The sequence below is a fragment of the Aedes albopictus genome, chromosome 1 (genome assembly GCF_035046485.1).
Source record: "Aedes albopictus strain Foshan chromosome 1, AalbF5, whole genome shotgun sequence".
In the NCBI taxonomy this organism is placed as follows: Eukaryota; Metazoa; Arthropoda; class Insecta; order Diptera; family Culicidae; genus Aedes; species Aedes albopictus.
In genome coordinates this window covers 250,143,497-250,161,475 of record NC_085136.1, presented here as the reverse complement: position 1 = coordinate 250,161,475, position 17,979 = coordinate 250,143,497, and the positions used below count along the sequence as shown (strand labels likewise).

Here is a 17,979-nt window from a genome sequence, read left to right as displayed (position 1 = left end):
CCCTTTAGGATTCTCCTCAAAATCCTCTAAGGATTCTCTACAGAATCCTGAAAGGATTCTCCACAGAATCCTGAACAGATTCTCCACAGAATTCTTGAAAGGGGTCTCCTCAAAAACCTCAAAAAAGAATTCCCCTCAGAGTCCTGAAAGGATTCTCCTCAGAATCCTGATAGGATTCTCTTCAGAATCCTGAGAGGATTCTCCTCAGAATCCTTAGAGGATTCTCCTCAGAATCCTTAGAGGATTCTCCTCAGAATCCTTAGAGGATTCTCCTCAGAATCCTTAGAGGATTCTCCTCAGAATCCTTAGAGGATTCTCCTCAGAATCCTGAGAGGATTCTCCTCAGAATCCTGAGAAAATTCTCCTCAGAATCCTGAGAGGATTCTCCTCAGAATCCTGAGAGGATTCTCCTCAGAATCCCGAGAGGATTCTCCTCAGAATCCTGAGAGGATTCTCCTCAGAATCCTGAAAGGATTGTCCACAAAATCCTGAAAGGGTTCTCCTCAAAAACCTCAAAAAAGAATTCCCCTCAGAGTCCTGAAATGATTCTCCTCAGAGTCCTGAAAGGATTCTCCTCAGAATCCTGAGAGGATTCTCTTCAGAATCCTGAGAGGATTCTTCTCAGAATCGTGAGAGGATTCTCCTCAGAATCCCGAGAGGATTCTCTTCAGAATCCTGAGAGGATTCTTCTCAGAATCGTGAGAGGATTCTCCTCAGAATCCTGAAAGGATTGTCCACAAAATCCTGAAAGGGTTCTCCTCAAAAACCTCAAAAAAGAATTCCCCTCAGAGTCCTGAAAGGATTCTCCTCAGAGTCCTGAAAGGATTCTTCTCAGAATCCTGAGAGGATTCTCTTCAGAATCCTGAGAGGATTCTCCTCAGAATCCTAAGAGGATTCTCCTCAGAATCCTTAGAGGGTTCTCCTCAGAATCCTGAGTGGATTCTCCTCAGAATCCTGGAAGGATTCTCCTCAGAATCATGAGAGTATTCTCCTCAGAATCGTGAGAGGATTCTCCTCAGAATCGTGAGAGGATTCTCCATAGAATCCTGAGAGGATTCTCATCAGAATCCTGTTAGGATTCTGCTCAGAATCCTGAAAGGATTCTGCTCAGAATCCTGAAAGGATTCTGCTCAGAATCCTGAAAGGATTCTGCTCAGAATCCTGAAAGGATTCTGCTCAGAATCCTCAAAGGATTCTGCTCAGAATCCTGAGAGGATTCTTCTCAGAATCCTGAGAGGATTCTTCTCAGAATCCTGAGAGGATTCTTCTCAGAATCCTGAGAGGATTCTTCTCAGAATCCTGAGAGGATTCTTCTCAGAATCCTGAGAGAAATCTTCTCAGAATCCTGAAAGAAATCTTCTCAGAATCCTGAGAGAATTCTTCTCAGAATCCTGAGAGAATTCTTCTCAGAATCCTGAGAGAATTCTTCTCAGAATCCTGAGAGAATTCTTCTCAGAATCCTGAGAGAATTCTTCTCAGAATCCTGAGAGAATTCTTCTCAGAATCCTGAGAGAATTCTTCTCAGAATCCTGAGAGGATTCTTCTCAGAATCCTGAGAGGATTCTTCTCAGAATCCTGAGAGGATTCTTCTCAGAATCCTGAGAGGATTCTTCTCAGAATCCTGAGAGGATTCTTCTCAGAATCCTGAGAGGATTCTTCTCAGAATCCTGAGAGGATTCTTCTCAGAATCCTGAGAGGATTCTTCTCAGAATCCTGAGAGAATTCTTCTCAGAATCCTGAGAGAATTCTTCTCAGAATCCTGAGAGGATTCTTCTCAGAATCCTGAGAGGATTCTTCTCAGAATCCTGAGAGGATTCTTCTCAGAATCCTGAGAGGATTCTTCTCAGAATCCTGAGAGGATTCTTCTCAGAATCCTGAGAGGATTCTTCTCAGAATCCTGAGAGGGTTCTTCTCAGAATCCTGAGAGGATTTTTCTCAGGATCCTGAGAGGATTTTTCTCAGAGTCCTGAGAGGATTCTTCTCAGAATTCTGAGAGGATTCTTCTCAGAATCCTGAGAGGATTCTTCTCAGAATCCTGAGAGGATTCTTCTCAAAATCCTGAGAGGATTCTTCTCAGAATCTTGAGAGGATTCTTCTCAGAATCCTGAGAGGATTCTTCTCAGAATCCTGAGAGGATTCTTCTCAGAATCCTGAGAGGATTCTCCCCAGAATCCTGTGAGGATTCTCCCCAGAATCCTGAGAGGATTCTCCCCAGAATCCTGAGAGGATTGTCCCCAGAATCCTGAGAGGATTGTCCCCAGAATCCTGAGAGGATTGTCCCCAGAATCCTGAGAGGATTGTCCCCAGAATCCTGAGAGGATTGTCCCCAGAATCCTGAGAGGATTGTCCCCAGAATCCTGAGAGGATTGTCCCCAGAATCCTGAGAGGATTGTCCCCAGAATCCTGAGAGGATTGTCCCCAGAATCCTGAGAGGATTGTCCCCAGAATCCTGAGAGGATTGTCCCCAGAATCCTGAGAGGATTGTCCCCAGAATCCTGAGAGGATTGTCCCCAGAATCCTGAGAGGATTGTCCCCAGAATCCTGAGAGGATTGTCCCCAGAATCCTGAGAGGATTCTCCCCAGAATCCTGAGAGGGTTCTCCCCGGAATCCTGAGAGGATTCTCCCCAGAATCCTGAGAGGATTTTCCTCAGAATCCTGAGTGGATTCTCGGGGAGAATCCTGGAAGGATTCTCCTCAGAATCATGAGAGGATTCTCCTCAGAATCGTGAGAGGATTCTCCTCAGAATCGTGAGAGGATTCTCCATAGAATCCTGAGAGGATTCTCATCAGAATCCTGTTAGGATTCTGCTCAGAATCCTGAGAGGATTCTTCTCAGAATCCTGAGAGGGTTCTTCTCAGAATCCTGAGAGGATTCTTCTCAGAATTCTGAGATGATTCTTCTCAGAATCCGGAGAGGATTCTTCTCAGAATCCGAGAGGATTCTCCTCAGAATCCTGAGAGGATTCTTCTCAGGATCCTGAGAGGATTCTTCTCAGAATCCTGAGAGGATTCTTCTCAGAATCCTGAGAGGATTCTTCTCAGAATCCTGAGAGGATTCTTCTCAGAATCCTGAGAGGATTCTTCTCAGAATCCTGAGAGGATTCTTCTCAGAATCCTGAGAGGATTCTTCTCAGAATCCTGAGAGGATTCTTCTCAGAATCCTGAGAGGATTCTTCTCAGAATCCTGAGAGGATTCTTCTCAGAATCCTGAGAGAAATCTTCTCAGAATCCTGAGAGAATTCTTCTCAGAATCCTGAGAGAATTCTTCTCAGAATCCTGAGAGAATTCTTCTCAGAATCCTGAGAGAATTCTTCTCAGAATCCTGAGAGAATTCTTCTCAGAATCCTGAGAGAATTCTTCTCAGAATCCTGAGAGAATTCTTCTCAGAATCCTGAGAGGATTCTTCTCGGAATCCTGAGAGGATTCTTCTCAGAATCCTGAGAGGATTCTTCTCAGAATCCTGAGAGGATTCTTCTCAGAATCCTGAGAGGATTCTTCTCAGAATCCTGAGAGGATTCTTCTCAGAATCCTGAGAGGGTTCTTCTCAGAATCCTGAGAGGATTTTTCTCAGGATCCTGAGAGGATTTTTCTCAGAATCCTGAGAGGATTCTTCTCAGAATTCTGAGAGGATTCTTCTCAGAATCCTGAGAGGATTCTTCTCAGAATCCTGAGAGGATTCTTCTCAAAATCCTGAGAGGATTCTTCTCAGAATCCTGAGAGGATTCTTCTCAGAATCCTGAGAGGATTCTTCTCAGAATCCTGAGAGGATTCTTCTCAGAATCCTGAGAGGATTCTTCTCAGAATCCTGAGAGGATTCTTCTCAGAATCCTGAGAGGATTCTCCCCAGAATCCTGTGAGGATTCTCCCCAGAATCCTGAGAGGATTCTCCCCAGAATCCTGAGTGGATTGTCCCCAGAATCCTGAGTGGATTCTCCCCAGAAACCTGAGAGGATTTTCGTCAGAATCCTGAGAGGATTCTCCCCAGATGCCTGAGAGGATTCTCGTCAGCATCCTCAAAAAAATCTCAGAATATTTTCAGGTTTCTCCTCGGAATCCTTTCAAGGTTCTACTCAGAATCCTTTTAAGATTCTCCACAGGATCCTTTCAGGGTACTCCATAGCTTCCTCTCAGATTATCCTCAGATTAATTATTTGACGATAATTAGAGGAACTCTGGTATTATTTCCAGAGGAATCCTGAGAGGACTTCAAGAGAAATTCCCTCAGGAATGCTTAGAGGATTCTCAAAGGAATTTGATTAGGATTCGTACAGGAATGCTGAGAGGTTTCCCATAGGAATCCTGAGAGAATTCCCAGAGGACTTCTGAGAGCATTCCCCGTTTCAATCCTGAATAGGTGTGGAATTGCTTACTGCAAACTTAAAGAATAGGGTTTTTCTGCAGATAAAAAAATCGAATCCTTCGCATATGGTTCAACCAAACTGGCAAAATGTTTTCCCATCACTACACCCCGACAAAATTTAAAATCGCAACGACTGAATTCAACAAATAATTGTGAAACTACTCACCCCCCATAAACAAATCTGATTACCGGCGTTTTGCTTTATGGGAAAATTGCGCTAAGCCCCATCATAGAAAGGATAACAAACAAAAAAAAAACAGAGCTTCTGAGCACGTGTCACCGATTGACACACAGCGCTGATTGAAATCTCCGCTTGTACTGCAACAGTCAGAACATTGCTCCAGGGCAACGAATCTGATAAAACTGGGACTGACTGGTCACTCTGACTGCTCTGTTCCGCTTCAAACTCCATTGCGGAGGCGGTTGAGCTTTTCATTCATTCAATTTTCAGTTATTTTATTTGAGCGCGGATGGGGATTGTCGGACCCGACTGCCGAAGGTAGTGGATTAAAAAATACATACTTTTTGTTTGGAGCTGTTGCGTCGTCGTTCGTTGGCGTAATGAAAAACTCCTGCCCGAAAAAAAAACGAAAATGAAATAAAAACGGGAATCAAGTGGTCAGAGCAGAGGAGGGGTGGAAGGGAAGGTACAGAGGAATGAATTCGAATTAAAACATCGCTGTCAGGATGTACGGAGCCGGTTGTACTGATATTTTCGTGGATTGTGGTTTTCCTTCGAGCCTGGAGCGGATCGGAGTGGAACGTTTCAGAAAGAGAAAGCGGAAACAGATACTGTGTGGCCAAATTACAAGGTTGGCATTCAAGAAAAGCGTTGAAAACAAGAAAAATATTCGAACAAAATGATAGAAGGAAGCTATTATTTTATGATTATTCACGTAACTTTAAAATATATTGTAAACCAATGGTTCACCGAATCATTCTGAATACAGAAAACATCATTTACTGATGCTCAACGAAGCCTTGAACAGATCGTAACACATTTTTGTGAATGATATTTTTGGCGATACAATAACTATACAGTGAAAGGTAAAACCATAAACTGGAATATAAGGAATATGGTTTGGGATTACCTCTAAGGCAAACTCAGGATCTTGAAGCTAGCCAAAGCCGGAAGCGTACGGTAGACAAGTCATGTGGTAAAAATTCCGAACAAAATCATTTGTGTTATGGTAATCAAATAGTTTTGTACCCGTTCCGAATAAAGAATTAGAGTTGGTTAAAAATTTGCGTAAAAATAAAAGAGAAAAAGCACCATACTTGAAATGGTACCATTTTTATCAGATGTTGTGTAACTGAATCTTACACTATGATCACCAACAGTTTATATTCAGTAATTCTAAGAAGGGTCCAATCCGACAGAACGTAAACAGTTTTTCCTCGGTATTATTTCTTCTCAACTTCTGTGCATTATTTCGCTCTGTACAGTCAGTGAGTGCTTTTCATTTCGGTGCTCCTGAAGCTGTAGCGGTAGCCAGCCACAATAGCCACACGAAATCCCGGACTGTGGATGTAAACATTTTTGCCAATTATTATTTGATATGTAAGCGGAAAGACGGTGGACCGGAGTTTTCAGTTTTTTTTTCTGGCTCTCTAGCTCGGAGCTACACACGGGGGAAATGAACTGGGGTTTCCCATCACGGAGAGAAGCGGTCTCCGAGAGTGGACTATCAAATGGTCGTCTTCGCGTAGCTGAATACGGTTTGAACTTTCGCTTATTAACTGAATGTGTTTAATTTGAAAAATATAAATGCATCAAAATAGATGCTGAATTGTTAATTTCTTTTTCTTTGCACGAAAAAATGAAACAAGGGATTCTGCGATTGTTTGTCATTTGGTATTATCACAATTCACTTGGAGTTATTCTTTTGAAACGTATCGAAATTTGGTGTAGAATTGTGCAGAGTGATCTAAAGGTGAAGTTATCGTAAAATTCTACACCTATTTTCGATATGGTGTCTTTAGAACAGATCAATTTGCGAATTGAAAATATTTTTTATCCAGATTACTGCCGTGTGCAGCATAATTGTCCCATGTTCTATGGGAATCCCTATTAATATGGGACAACTATGCAGCACACGGCAGATTAGTCCAGGCATATGTACGTATTACTTAAGAATTTAATCTTGTAAATCCAGTGTTCTTCTGAAAATCCTCTCAGGATTCCTCTGGGAATTCTCTCAGGATTCCTTTTGGAGTTCTCCCTGGTAAATTCTCTTCTGGAAATCCTTTTAGGATTCCTCTGAAAATAATCTCTGGATTTCTTATGAGAATTCTTCTTCTGGGAATCCTCTCAGGATTACTCAGGAAATCATCTCAGGATTCTTTCTGGAATTTATCTTAGGATTCTTCTTGTATTCCTTTGAGAACTCTCCCAGGATTCTTCTGGAAATCCTCGCAGGATTCCTCGTGGAAATTCTCTCAGTATTCCTTCTGGGAATCATCTCAGGAGTCCTTCTGGGAATCCCCTCACGAGTCCTTCTGGGAATCCCCTCACGAGTCCTTCTGGGAATCCTCTTGGGATTCCTCTTGGAATTCTTCCTGGATTCCTATGTATTCTTCTGAGAAGCCTCGCAGGACTCCTCTGGCAATCATCTCAGGACTCCTTCTGAAAATTCTCTCAGGATTCCTCTTGGAATTCTCCCAGGATTTCTCTAAGAATTCTCCCACGATTCTTGTGGGAATCCTTTCAGAATTCCTCTGACAATAATCTCAGGATTTCTTACGGGACATCTCTCAGGATTCTTTTTAAGAATCCTTCCAAGGTCTACTGGGAATCGTCATAAAATGATAAATTAATTCAAACCCAAATAGGTGTGGCATTGTTCACTGAAAAAATATAGATACGGTAGGTGTGGATGGAAAGGAAGAAAAAAATCCTCTGAAAAAGTAATTTTTAGAGGATCTTTACATGGATATCTCTATTCTGAGGAGAATCCTAAGAGGATTCTAAAGAGTATCCTGAGAATTCTGTGTAGAATCCTGAGTGGATTCCGAGCAGAATTCTAAGTGGATTCTGAGCAGAATCCTGATAGGATTCTGAGGAGCATCATGAGAAAACTCTTAGGAGAATCCTGAGAGAATTCTGCGGAAAATCCTGAGAGGATTCTGAGGAAAAACCTGAAAGGAATGTGAAGAGAATCCTGAAAGGATTCTGAGTAGATTCTTAAGAAAATCCTGAGCAGATTCTTAGAAGAACCCTGAGAGGATTCTTAGGAGAATCCTGAGACATTCTTAGGAGAATCTCAGCATATCTTCCGGGAAGTCTCTCAGAATTCCTTCTGGAAATCCTTCCTGGATTCTTCTGGAAACCCTTTCAGAAGTCGTCTAGAATACTCTCAGGATTCTGCTAAAATCCTCTTAACAATCTTTTGAGAATCCTCTCAGAAATCCCAAAGAAATAATCTTAAGATTCTTTCTGGAAATAATCTCAGGATTCTTCTTGGAAATCTTCCAGGATACCTTTGAGGATCGATTCTTCTAGAAATCCTCGCAGAATTGCTCTGACAACCATCTCAGGATTCCTTCTGGGAATCTTCTTAGGTTTCTTCTTGGATTTCTATGAATTCCTCTTCAAGAATTTCTATGAATTCCTCTGGCAATAATCTCATGATTTCTTCCGGGAATTCTCTCAGGATTCTTTCTATGAATTCTTCCAGATTTTTTCTGGGAATCAACATAAACAGACAAATTGATTCAAATCCAAATAGGTGTGGCATTGTTCATTGAAAAAATATAGGTAAGGTAGGTGTGGAAAGAAAGAAAGAAGAAACAGAAATCCTCTCAAGAAGTGGTTCTTTCGACTCATAAAAGTATTTTTTAGAGGATCTCTACTTGGCGTTTCAGATCAATAGCAATATTTTTTTCCGTACTTATTTCTTAAATGACAAAATTAGTTGAGAAGAGATGCAGAATTGTTCACTCCACATTTTGTCTGGTTTTCGATAAGATCAGCTTACTAATAGCTGATATGTTTATCCAGAATGTGGTACTAAAGTGCTACCAAACGTGTTGAAAATAGATGTTGAATTGCTCACTTCATCATCCATCCTATTTTCATTGGTCCATCCAGTTTGTGTGAATCGCAATTAGTCGTAACTTTTCAAATAAGTCAGAACGTGTCTTGCTTAGAAGCTCCAGAAAATTCATAAAGCTTGAGAATGTATGAAAAATAGATTGTTCAACTCTTCCAGATTTCAGAAATCGTCCTCAATGCGTCGCATGGACTTTATCCACGACTAGAACTTGATATTCTTGGGTATTTCTTCATATTTTGGTACTAATTTTTAGTTACAGGCTAGTTTGTTCCAATATATCGAATAGGTGTAGAATTGTTCGTTCATCCCACCTTTTGAATGATTTTTAAATAGATCAATTCACGAAAGATATTTTGCCCAGATTAGCCCAGACGTGTTATGTATAAGAACTATACCTTATAAATTGCGTCGTAGATTGATGCAAAACTCCTATCTTCGCCCGTATTTTGATAGGACTAATTTAAAAATTTTAAATGTAACAAAACTAGTTAAGGAAAGATTTAGAATTGGTCACTCCACATTTTGCCTGTTTTTTTGTAAGATCAATTTAATGATTGAAGTTGTGTTTATCTAGATTATCCCTGATGCCTTTCGAAAAGGTACTAAAGTGTTACTGAACGTATTGAAGAAAGATGCTGAATTGTTCTCCATCATCCATTCGACTTTCATTGATCTATCCAATTATCGCGAATCGTAATGAGTCAAAACTCTTCAAATTAGTCCGAACGTGTCTCGCTAAGCCGGTTTCAAAATGCATACAAAATAGATGCAGCATTGTTCACCCCTCCCAGATTTCTGAACTCACATTTCCCTCCGTGCTCTGTGGCTCTGACTCCATTCACAACCTAGAGCTGATTACTTATTTATGACAGGATTTATTGTGTGTACACAAAATGAAATAACAAGCCCCAAAAGGCAGGAGAGCGGAGCTTTTTTCGCTGTGTTTGTTTTACTTTTTCAGCGAAGAAAAAAAAATCTAGTGGTTTCTCCCAACCTCCTAGTTGTACGTACTACACACATACCGCCACCGCCGCCACCAAAAAAAGGAGGCTCAATTTCATCTCCATCCATTCGTGATTCGTGTGCGTTGTATGGACGCGGAGTAAGGCGATGTGGAGCGGTAGAGAGCACCAAAAATTCAGTTTTCTTTCAACCGGAATAAATGGTTACATGTAGACCAGGACCCGAGACGAAATGGGTGCGGGTTTGCATTTCCGTGCTGCGCGCGATGCACGCTTTGTGCCCGCGAATGGGAACTTTCCCACACAATGGGCGCCCCATTTGATAAGCTGCGGTGTTCCTATTTTTCTGCCGAAAATCTTACAACGGCTTATTCCGGTGAATTGAGGTGCAGTCGGCGAAAAAAAAGAAGAACGGTAGTAGGTATGCTTGGATTTTTCTGAGGATAACTACTCAAAGAGTGCGGGTTGAATGCGCTGAGGAATATTTCATGAATATTAAGGTTTTTTTTTGGTTCCTCTGGGCACTGAGAACAGAAGTTGAATTGCGGCCTTTGAGTGGATGTTTGTGAGTTTGGACTGGAGTCAATGGCGTGAGCCTTCCACTACTGATGGTACTCGATGGTTCAGATTTGACAAAAGGATAAACTATACAAATGGTTATTGCTAAGACTTTTTATCTGTTCACCGATTTCGTTGACAATTCCACACCTTTCTGAGTTGTTCAAGTGCAAAGTGTTAAATGTTAGATGCTGACAACTCCATACCTGATCAAGCCCAAAAATCAAAAGTAGTCTTTTCGATTTCATCGATTCAAGCCATTCACATCTCGCCAGGGGCCAAACGAAGATCTAGCAGAGATCTTGATGAATCGAGTTTACTGTGTTGTCAATTCCACACCTATTAAAAAGCAGTAGTCGGAATTGATACCGTTCGACGCTTTTGGTACCCGAAAAGAAAACAATGAAGAGTTTATTGGGAAAGCTGGGCTTTCGTTTGTTTGCTTTTGTGAGCAATTCCACACCTGTTTGAGTATTAATGCTGAAGAAATGAACGTTAAACAGCATTTGGGAAAAATAGAAGTGTTCTGAGAAAAACCAAGGGATGTTTTTGAGAAGGATTTCAGGAGAATGCAAAAAGGAATTTCGGAAGAATTCCAGGAGAATATTGAGAAACATTTCGAAAACAAAATCCCGGGTAATAACTTTTAGAAGGTTCCGAAAAATTGAGAAAAATACTTGGAAGCATTTTGAGAAAAAGAGATAATTCAGAAGAGAATCCCGTGAGATTCCCAAAAAAAAAAATTGAAAAGAATCCCAAGAAAGTTCTGACAAGTATTTCCAGAACAATTTGACTGCGGTGATTCTAATAATATTTGTGAGAAGTTCCGACGAAGAATCTGTCAATCATGCCGAGAGGACTTTGACGGGAATTCTAAGAGGGTTTTTAGATGAATCCTGCGATGATTCTGAGAAAAATTCTGCGAGATAATAGCGAAAAAACCAAGAAATTCTAGGAAGAATCCTGGAAGTATTCTAAGGAGAATCCTTTTGATAATTTGAAGAAGAAGCGGAGGATAATTCTGCTGACAATCCCGAGCATACTCTGAGATAATCCTGAAAAGAGAAGAATCATGAGGGTATTCAGCAACCAGAAATTTTTAGAGCTAATGTCGAGATAATTTTGGTATCATAGCGGATAAATAGACCATGTTCTTAAATAGGTGTAGAGTTGGTTACTGTATTTTGGATTTAACTGCAGTTGTGGAATTGTTTACCATGTTTTATCGAAATAAAGTCTGAATAGGCCTTTTCAGTTGACAAGTCCGTGCATGCCACTGTTTACAACTGCCGAACAAATCTGGAACAACATTTGAAAAGGGCCCAAGAGGTTTTGTGTCTTTTTTCTAAAACGCTCCGTAGGGCATAACAGCAGCCCGCCCACGCAAATGAACACCGTTATCCGAAAGATCGATGTTTGCTCTATCTGATAACCAGGGATGGTAACACTCACTTTCAAAGAGTTACACTCACTTGATATTTTCTCAGCTCAGAAGCGTGCAATCAAGAAACGATGTATGAACGACTTTTGCCTTGTGGTTTTGTCTAAAAGTTTGCCGAAAAGAGTAAGGGTCGCACACGCATGCCAAAGTCGTGACAGAACTGTGAAAGCGACTCTCCACAAGGTGAATGTAATTTACATTCACCTCGTGGAGAGTTGTCTTCGCAACTCCCTCACGACTTCGGTATGCGTGTGCGACCCTTACTCTATTCGGCAAACTTTTAGACAAAACCACAAGGCAAAAGTCGTTCATACATCGTTTCTTTATTGCACGCTTCTGAGCCGAGAAAACAGCAAGTGAGTGTAACTCTGTGCAAGTGAGTGTTCCCATTCTTGCTGATAACGGTCTTAGTTTTTGTGAATAAGCTGAGGGGGGCTCAGGAGCGACGTGTTAAAGCATTGTTTACCAATGCTTGTATGCCCTTTTCAAATGTTGCTCCAGAAATGCGCAAACGCTGAACTGTCATTTTCATAGGAGAACTGTCATAGGCTCCCAAAATCAGCTGATTTTAGACGTCAAATGAAAAGGCCCATTTCCAAGAAGGGTGACATCGCTGTCAAACTCGGTACATTGCCGGTCTTACCAGCATTGTTTTTGGTATCTCGTGTTTTGGTTTCCACTTTCTTGTCGGTTTACCCTAACTTGCTCCTGATTTTCGGATATGTAGCTTGTGTGTTGCTAGTGCTTATTGCGGAAATAACACATTTTAAGCGAAATTGTTGATTTTGATATTTTTCTTTTTGTTTGTCACTTTATACAATATTATACGTAGAAACGTCATGAATTGTAAAATAAAAACAAAAACATTGGACGCCATGTTAAATCGAATGCTGGGATGCTTATTTTGGCCCTTTGTCATCCCCCTGAAATTTCCATTACCTACACGTTAACAGAGATTTGATCAACGACCATGTTGTTAAATAGGTGTAGAGTTGGTTACCGTACATGCATGCCTGACTAAAACACCTGTCGAAATGCATTCGAGTTTTCCCTTTGGGGCCAAATTGTTTCGCTGTGTGACCGCGCTGGCCCTGAACACGTTTGTTATGCTCGGTTTCATCGGCCCATAGGGTTAAATAAGCATGTGCGTAATGAGTAGTTCACCAAATGTCATTGTTAGGATCCTGACAGAATTCCACTAGGAATCCTCACAAAGTCCCAGAAGAATCCTTACAGAATTTTTCAGGAAATCCCCACAGAATTTCGCTGGGAATCCTTACTGAGTTTCCCTGGGAATCCTCTTGGAATCCTTTGGGAATTTTATGAATTTCTGTGGGAATCCTCTCCGGATTCCTCTGGGAATCCTCTCCGGATTTCTCTGGGAATTCTCTCCCGATTCGTCTGGGAATCTTTTCCGGATTCCTCTGGGATCCTCTCCGGATTTCTCTGGGAATTCTCTTTCGATTCGTCTGGAATCCTTTCCGGATTCCTCTGGGAATCCTCCCCGAATTCCTCTTGAAATCCTCTCCGGATTCCTCTGGGAATCCTCTCCGGATTGCTCTGGGAATCCTCTCCGGATTGCTCTGGGAATCCTCCTCGAATTCATCTGAAAACCACCTCCGAATATCTTCTCCGGATTCATCTGGGAATCCAATCCGGATTCCACTGGGAATCCTTTCCGAATTCCAATCTTCTTTAGATTCCTCTTGGGAAATTTTATTAGATTCCTCTTGGAAATCTTCTCCAGATTCCCCTGGGAATCGTATCCAGATTCCTCCTGGGAATCCTCTGGGAATCCTCTCCAGATTCCTCTCCAGATTTCTCTGGGAATCCTCTCCGGATGCCTCCTGGGAATCCTCTTCGGGTTCCTCCTGGGAATCTACTCCGAATTCCTCTGGGAACTCTCTCCGGATTCCTCCTGGGAATCCTCTCCGGATTCCTCCTGGGAATCCTCTCCGGATTCCACCTGGGAAACATCTCCGGATTCCACCTGGGAATCCTCTCCGGATTCCTCCTGGGAATTCTCTCCGGATTCCTCGTGGGAATTCTCTTCGGATTCCTCCTGGGAATTCTCTCCGGATTCCTTTGGAAATCCTCCTTGGATTCCTCTGGAAATTCTTCCTGGATTCCTCTGGGAATCCTTCTTGGATTCCTCTGGGAATCCTTCTTGGATTCCTCTGGGAATCCTCCCCGGATTCCTTTGGGAATCCTGCCCGGATTCCTCTGGGAATCCTCCCCGGATTCCTCTGGGAATCCTCCTTGGATTCCTCTGGGTATCCTGTCCGGATTCCTCTGGGAATCCAGCCCGAATTCCTCCTGGGAATCCTCTCCGGATGGCTCCTGGGAATCCTCTCTGGATTTCTCCTGGGAATCCTCTCTGGATGGCTCCTGGGAATCCTCTTCGGGTTCCTCCTGGGAATCTACTCCGAATTCCTCTGGGAACTCTTTCCGGATTCCTCCTGGGAATCCTCTCCGGATTCCTCCTGGGAATCCTCTCCGGATTCCACCTGGGAAACATCTCCGGATTCCACCTGGGAATCCTCTCCGGATTCCTCCTGGGAATCCTCTCCGGATTCCTCGTGGAAATTCTCTCCGGATTCCTCCTGGGAATTGTCTCCGGATTCCTTTGGAAATCCTCCTTGGATTCCTCTGGGAATCGTTCTTGGATTCCTCTGGGAATCCTCCCCGGATTCCTCTGCGAATCCTCTCCGGATTCCTCTGGAAATTCTTTCCGGATTCCTCTCCGGATTCCTCTGGGAATCTTCTCCGGATCTCTCCTGGAAATCCTTCCGTATTCCTCTGAGAATCCTCTCGGATTCCTCTAAGAATCTTCACGGATTCCTCAGGGAATCCTCCCGGATTCCTCTGAGTATCCTCCCCGGATTCCTCTGAGAATCCTCCCCAGATTCCTCACTGGATTCCTCTGGGAATTCTCTCTGGATTTCTCTGGAAATCTTCTCCGGATTCCTCCTGGAAATTGTCTCCGGAAATCCTCCTTGGATTCCTCTGGGAATCCTCCTTGGATTCCTCTGGGAATCCTCCTTGGATTCCTCTGGGAATCCTCCCCGGATTCCTCTGGGAATCCTGCCCGGATTCCTCTGGGAATCCTGCCCGGATTCCTCTGGGAATCCAGTCCGAATTCCTCTAGGAATCCTGCATGGATTCCTCTGGGAATCCTGCCCGGATTCCTCTGGGAATCCTCTCCGGATGGCTCCTGGGAATCCTCTCTGGATTCCTCCTGGGAATCCTCTCCGGATGGCTCCTGGGAATTCTCTCCGGATGCCTCCTGGGAATCCTCTCCGGATTCCTCCTGGGAATCTTCTCCGAATTCCTCTGGGAACTCTCTTCGGATTCCTCCTGGGAATCCTCTCTGGATTCCTCCTGGGAATCCTCTCCGGATTCCTCCTGGGAATCTTGTCCGAATTCCTCTGGGAACTCTCTCCGGATTCCTCCTGGGAATCATCTCTGGATTCCTCCTGGGAATACTCTCCATATTCCTCCTGGGAATCCTCTCCGGATTCCTCCTGGGAATCCTCCTTGGATTCCTCTGGGAATCCTCCTTGGGTTCCTCTGGGAATCCTCTTTGGATTCCTCTGGGAATCCTCCTTGGATTCCTCTGGGAATCCTCCTTGGATTCCTCTGGGAATCCTCCTTGGATTCCTCTGGGAATCCTCCCCGGATTCCTCTGGGAATCCAGCCCGAATTCCTCTAGGAATCCTGCATGGATTCCTCTGGGAATCCTGCCCGGATTCCTCTGGGAATCCTGCCCGGATTCCTCTGGGAATCCTCTCCGGATTCCTCCTGGGAATCCTCTCCGGATTCCTCCTGGGAATCCTCTCCGGATTCCTCCTGGGAATCCTCTCCGGATTCCTCCTGGGAATCCTCTCCGGATTCCTCCTGGGAATCCTCTCCGGATTCCTCCTGGGAATCCTCTCCGGATTCCTCCTGGGAATCCTCTCCGGATTCCTCCTGGGAATCCTCTCCGGATTCCTCCTGGGAATCCTCTTCGGATTCCTCTGGGAATCTTGTCTGGATTCCTCCTGGGAATCCTCTCCGGATTCCTCCTGGGAATCCTGTCCGGATTCCTCCTGGGAATCCTGTCCGGATTCCTCCTGGGAATCCTGTCCGGATTCCTCCTGGGAATCCTCTCCGGATTCCTCCTGGGAATTCTCTCCGGATTCCTCCTGGGAATCCTCTCCGGATTCCTCCTGGGAATCCTCTCCGGATTCCTCCTGGGAATCCTCTCCGGATTCCTCCTGGGAATCCTCTCGGGATTCCTCCTGGGAATCCTCTCTGGATTCCTCCTGGGAATCCTCTGGGAATGGTGTTGGGATTCTGCTGGAAATCCTCTTCGGATTTCTTCGGGTATTCTCTCCAGATGCCTATGGGTATCCTCTCAGAATTCATCTATAGGTGTGAAGTTGTTCAACTATTTTCGTTCATAAAAGTCTGCCAAACTTTCAAAGTGGGTTGCAATAGATTGCAACTGTGGTTCGTCGGAACCGACAATTTATATAGTTGTAGGTGTAGAATTGGTTACCGTGTTTCACTGAAATGTAGCTTGTGGAAATAAATTTGAATTATCTTCAAGTTGACAGACGATTATTCACAGAATATTGTTGACAAATTGGTTTTGATTTTGAGGTGTAGAATTGGTCACTATTCGTATAGTGACTGCCAAATACCACGACAAAATGATACTGGATTTTTTGCCAATCGACATTGAGAAGTTCATCTGGCTGTTTTTTGTTTAATTTTAAAGGTGTGGAATTGGTGCCCGTTGTCAACCATTCCTCTGCGAATCCTCTCCGGATTCCTCCTGGGAATCCTCTCCGGATTTCTCTGGGAATCCTCTCCGGATTTCTCTGGAAATTCTCTCCGGATAGTCGGGGAATCCTTTTCGGATTTCTCGCAGAATTTTCTCCAGATTCCTCTGGGAATTTTTTCCGGACCCCTCTTGGAAATCCTTATCTCTCGATTCCTCCTGGGAATCCTCTCTGGATTCTTACGGGGAATCCTTTCCGGATACCCCCTGGGATTCTTCCCAATAAAATGTGTCGCCAGTTATTTGTGGTACCTGCAGGTGTAGAAATGTTCATCTTCGTTTAAAACGTCTGTAGGTGTGGAATTGGTTACCATGTTCAACTGAAATAAGCTTGTAGAAATTTTTTAATTAGTTGCAAGTTGGCAGACGATTATTCCTTGGATTATTCACAGAAATTTGTTGCCAATTGATTTTGAGTTTTTAGGTGTAGAATTGGTCACTATTCGTACAGTGATTGCCAAATACCACGACAAAACGATACTGGGATTTATTGCCTATCGACATGAAGTATTGTGCATATAATTGTTTTTTATTTTATTTTGTAGGTGTGGAATTGGTTCCCATTAACAATCATATCATGAAAACTTTGAAGATTCATGAAAGACAATGTTATTTAACTAATTTTCTTGTTTTCCCCCTCCAAAACAGCTATGACCCATTTGGACAAGCTCCGCATCTGGAACAAGACGATCCGCGTAATGGCCAGCAAGCATCAGGCGGTGCAGCTGCCCAAGGAGGGCCAACCGGACGCCGGTCTGACCCGGGACTACGCACAGAACCCGCTTCATCGGTTCAAGAAGCCGGGCAGCAAAAACTACCAGAACATCTATCCACCGTCTGCCACACTGCATTTAAGCAACATTCCGTAAGTACCGCTCTTGCTATTACCTTTTCAGTCACAGACAGCAGGATTCCACACCGTTCGAATGTTTACTTTTAATTTAAGGGGTCCGGCTCTCGGTTCCACCCTCGGTTAAGCAAGTTGGCATACAATCCTCATCCGCCTGTCTTCCCTACCTTCCACTAAAACCTCCCAATTCTGTAGAGAACGTAACTGGGAAAAAAGGGTACACGCGCCATCCCCAACGCCAGTTGGGGATCCGCTCTGCAAAAAGAGGGAAACTTTTAATTATCTACCATCAGCACAGCAGTCCTCCCGGCTCCCGCTCTTCATGGAACCAATTGACCACCGGTACTTGCTTCTCTAGTGTCGCTGCGGTCACAGCCGGGCTTGAAAAGGACACCGTCGGGCTTATGTCGTACGACCCGACCTCCTGGAACGGAGCAATGTGAAAAGTCGCAGGTTTTTAATCCTTTTGTTTGTCCTTCGTGCTCCACTTGGTGTATGCTTGAATATAGTGGACTAAGCCGAGGGGTTAGAACCGGGTTGTAAAAATTAATAGTTTGGTCGGGATCGGGTCGGGCGGCCATCCAGCAGACTCCGGGACCGTGTCCGGGTCCTCCTCCGTTCTCGTATGTTGACACTAATAAAAGATAATTGTAATTAAATAAGTGGATTTAGTGCCTCTGGTCAGTGGGTTCAAGTGAAGCTGTAATCTGTGGCGTTTTATTGGAGCTTTTAACAGTGTCGATGGGAGTGGAGTCTGGAAACCAAAAGAGATAAATTGGGACGGTTTAATCCCGATCGATTTAAATGTAGTATTTAAATTTGTGGGTAACAATTCGACATCTATTCATACAGTTATGAATCCTCATGGTTACGTTTATACTGGACAATGCGGCCGTAAAATCTTAATTCAAGAGCACAAACGTATGA

General features: G+C 43.5%; 1 protein-coding gene across 9 annotated transcripts in view; it reads left to right on the top strand.

Annotated features, from left to right (window-relative positions):
* The window catches only part of LOC109400406 (polypyrimidine tract-binding protein 2), a 1,522,650-nt gene that overhangs the window by 1,453,070 nt on the left and 51,601 nt on the right, over positions 1-17,979 (top strand). For all 9 annotated transcript variants that reach the window (XM_062846598.1, XM_062846603.1, XM_062846594.1 and 6 more), the window contains one exon: positions 16,851-17,067. In XM_062846598.1, the coding sequence (XP_062702582.1) occupies positions 16,851-17,067 (217 nt within the window). The remainder of the gene's footprint in view (positions 1-16,850; positions 17,068-17,979) is intronic.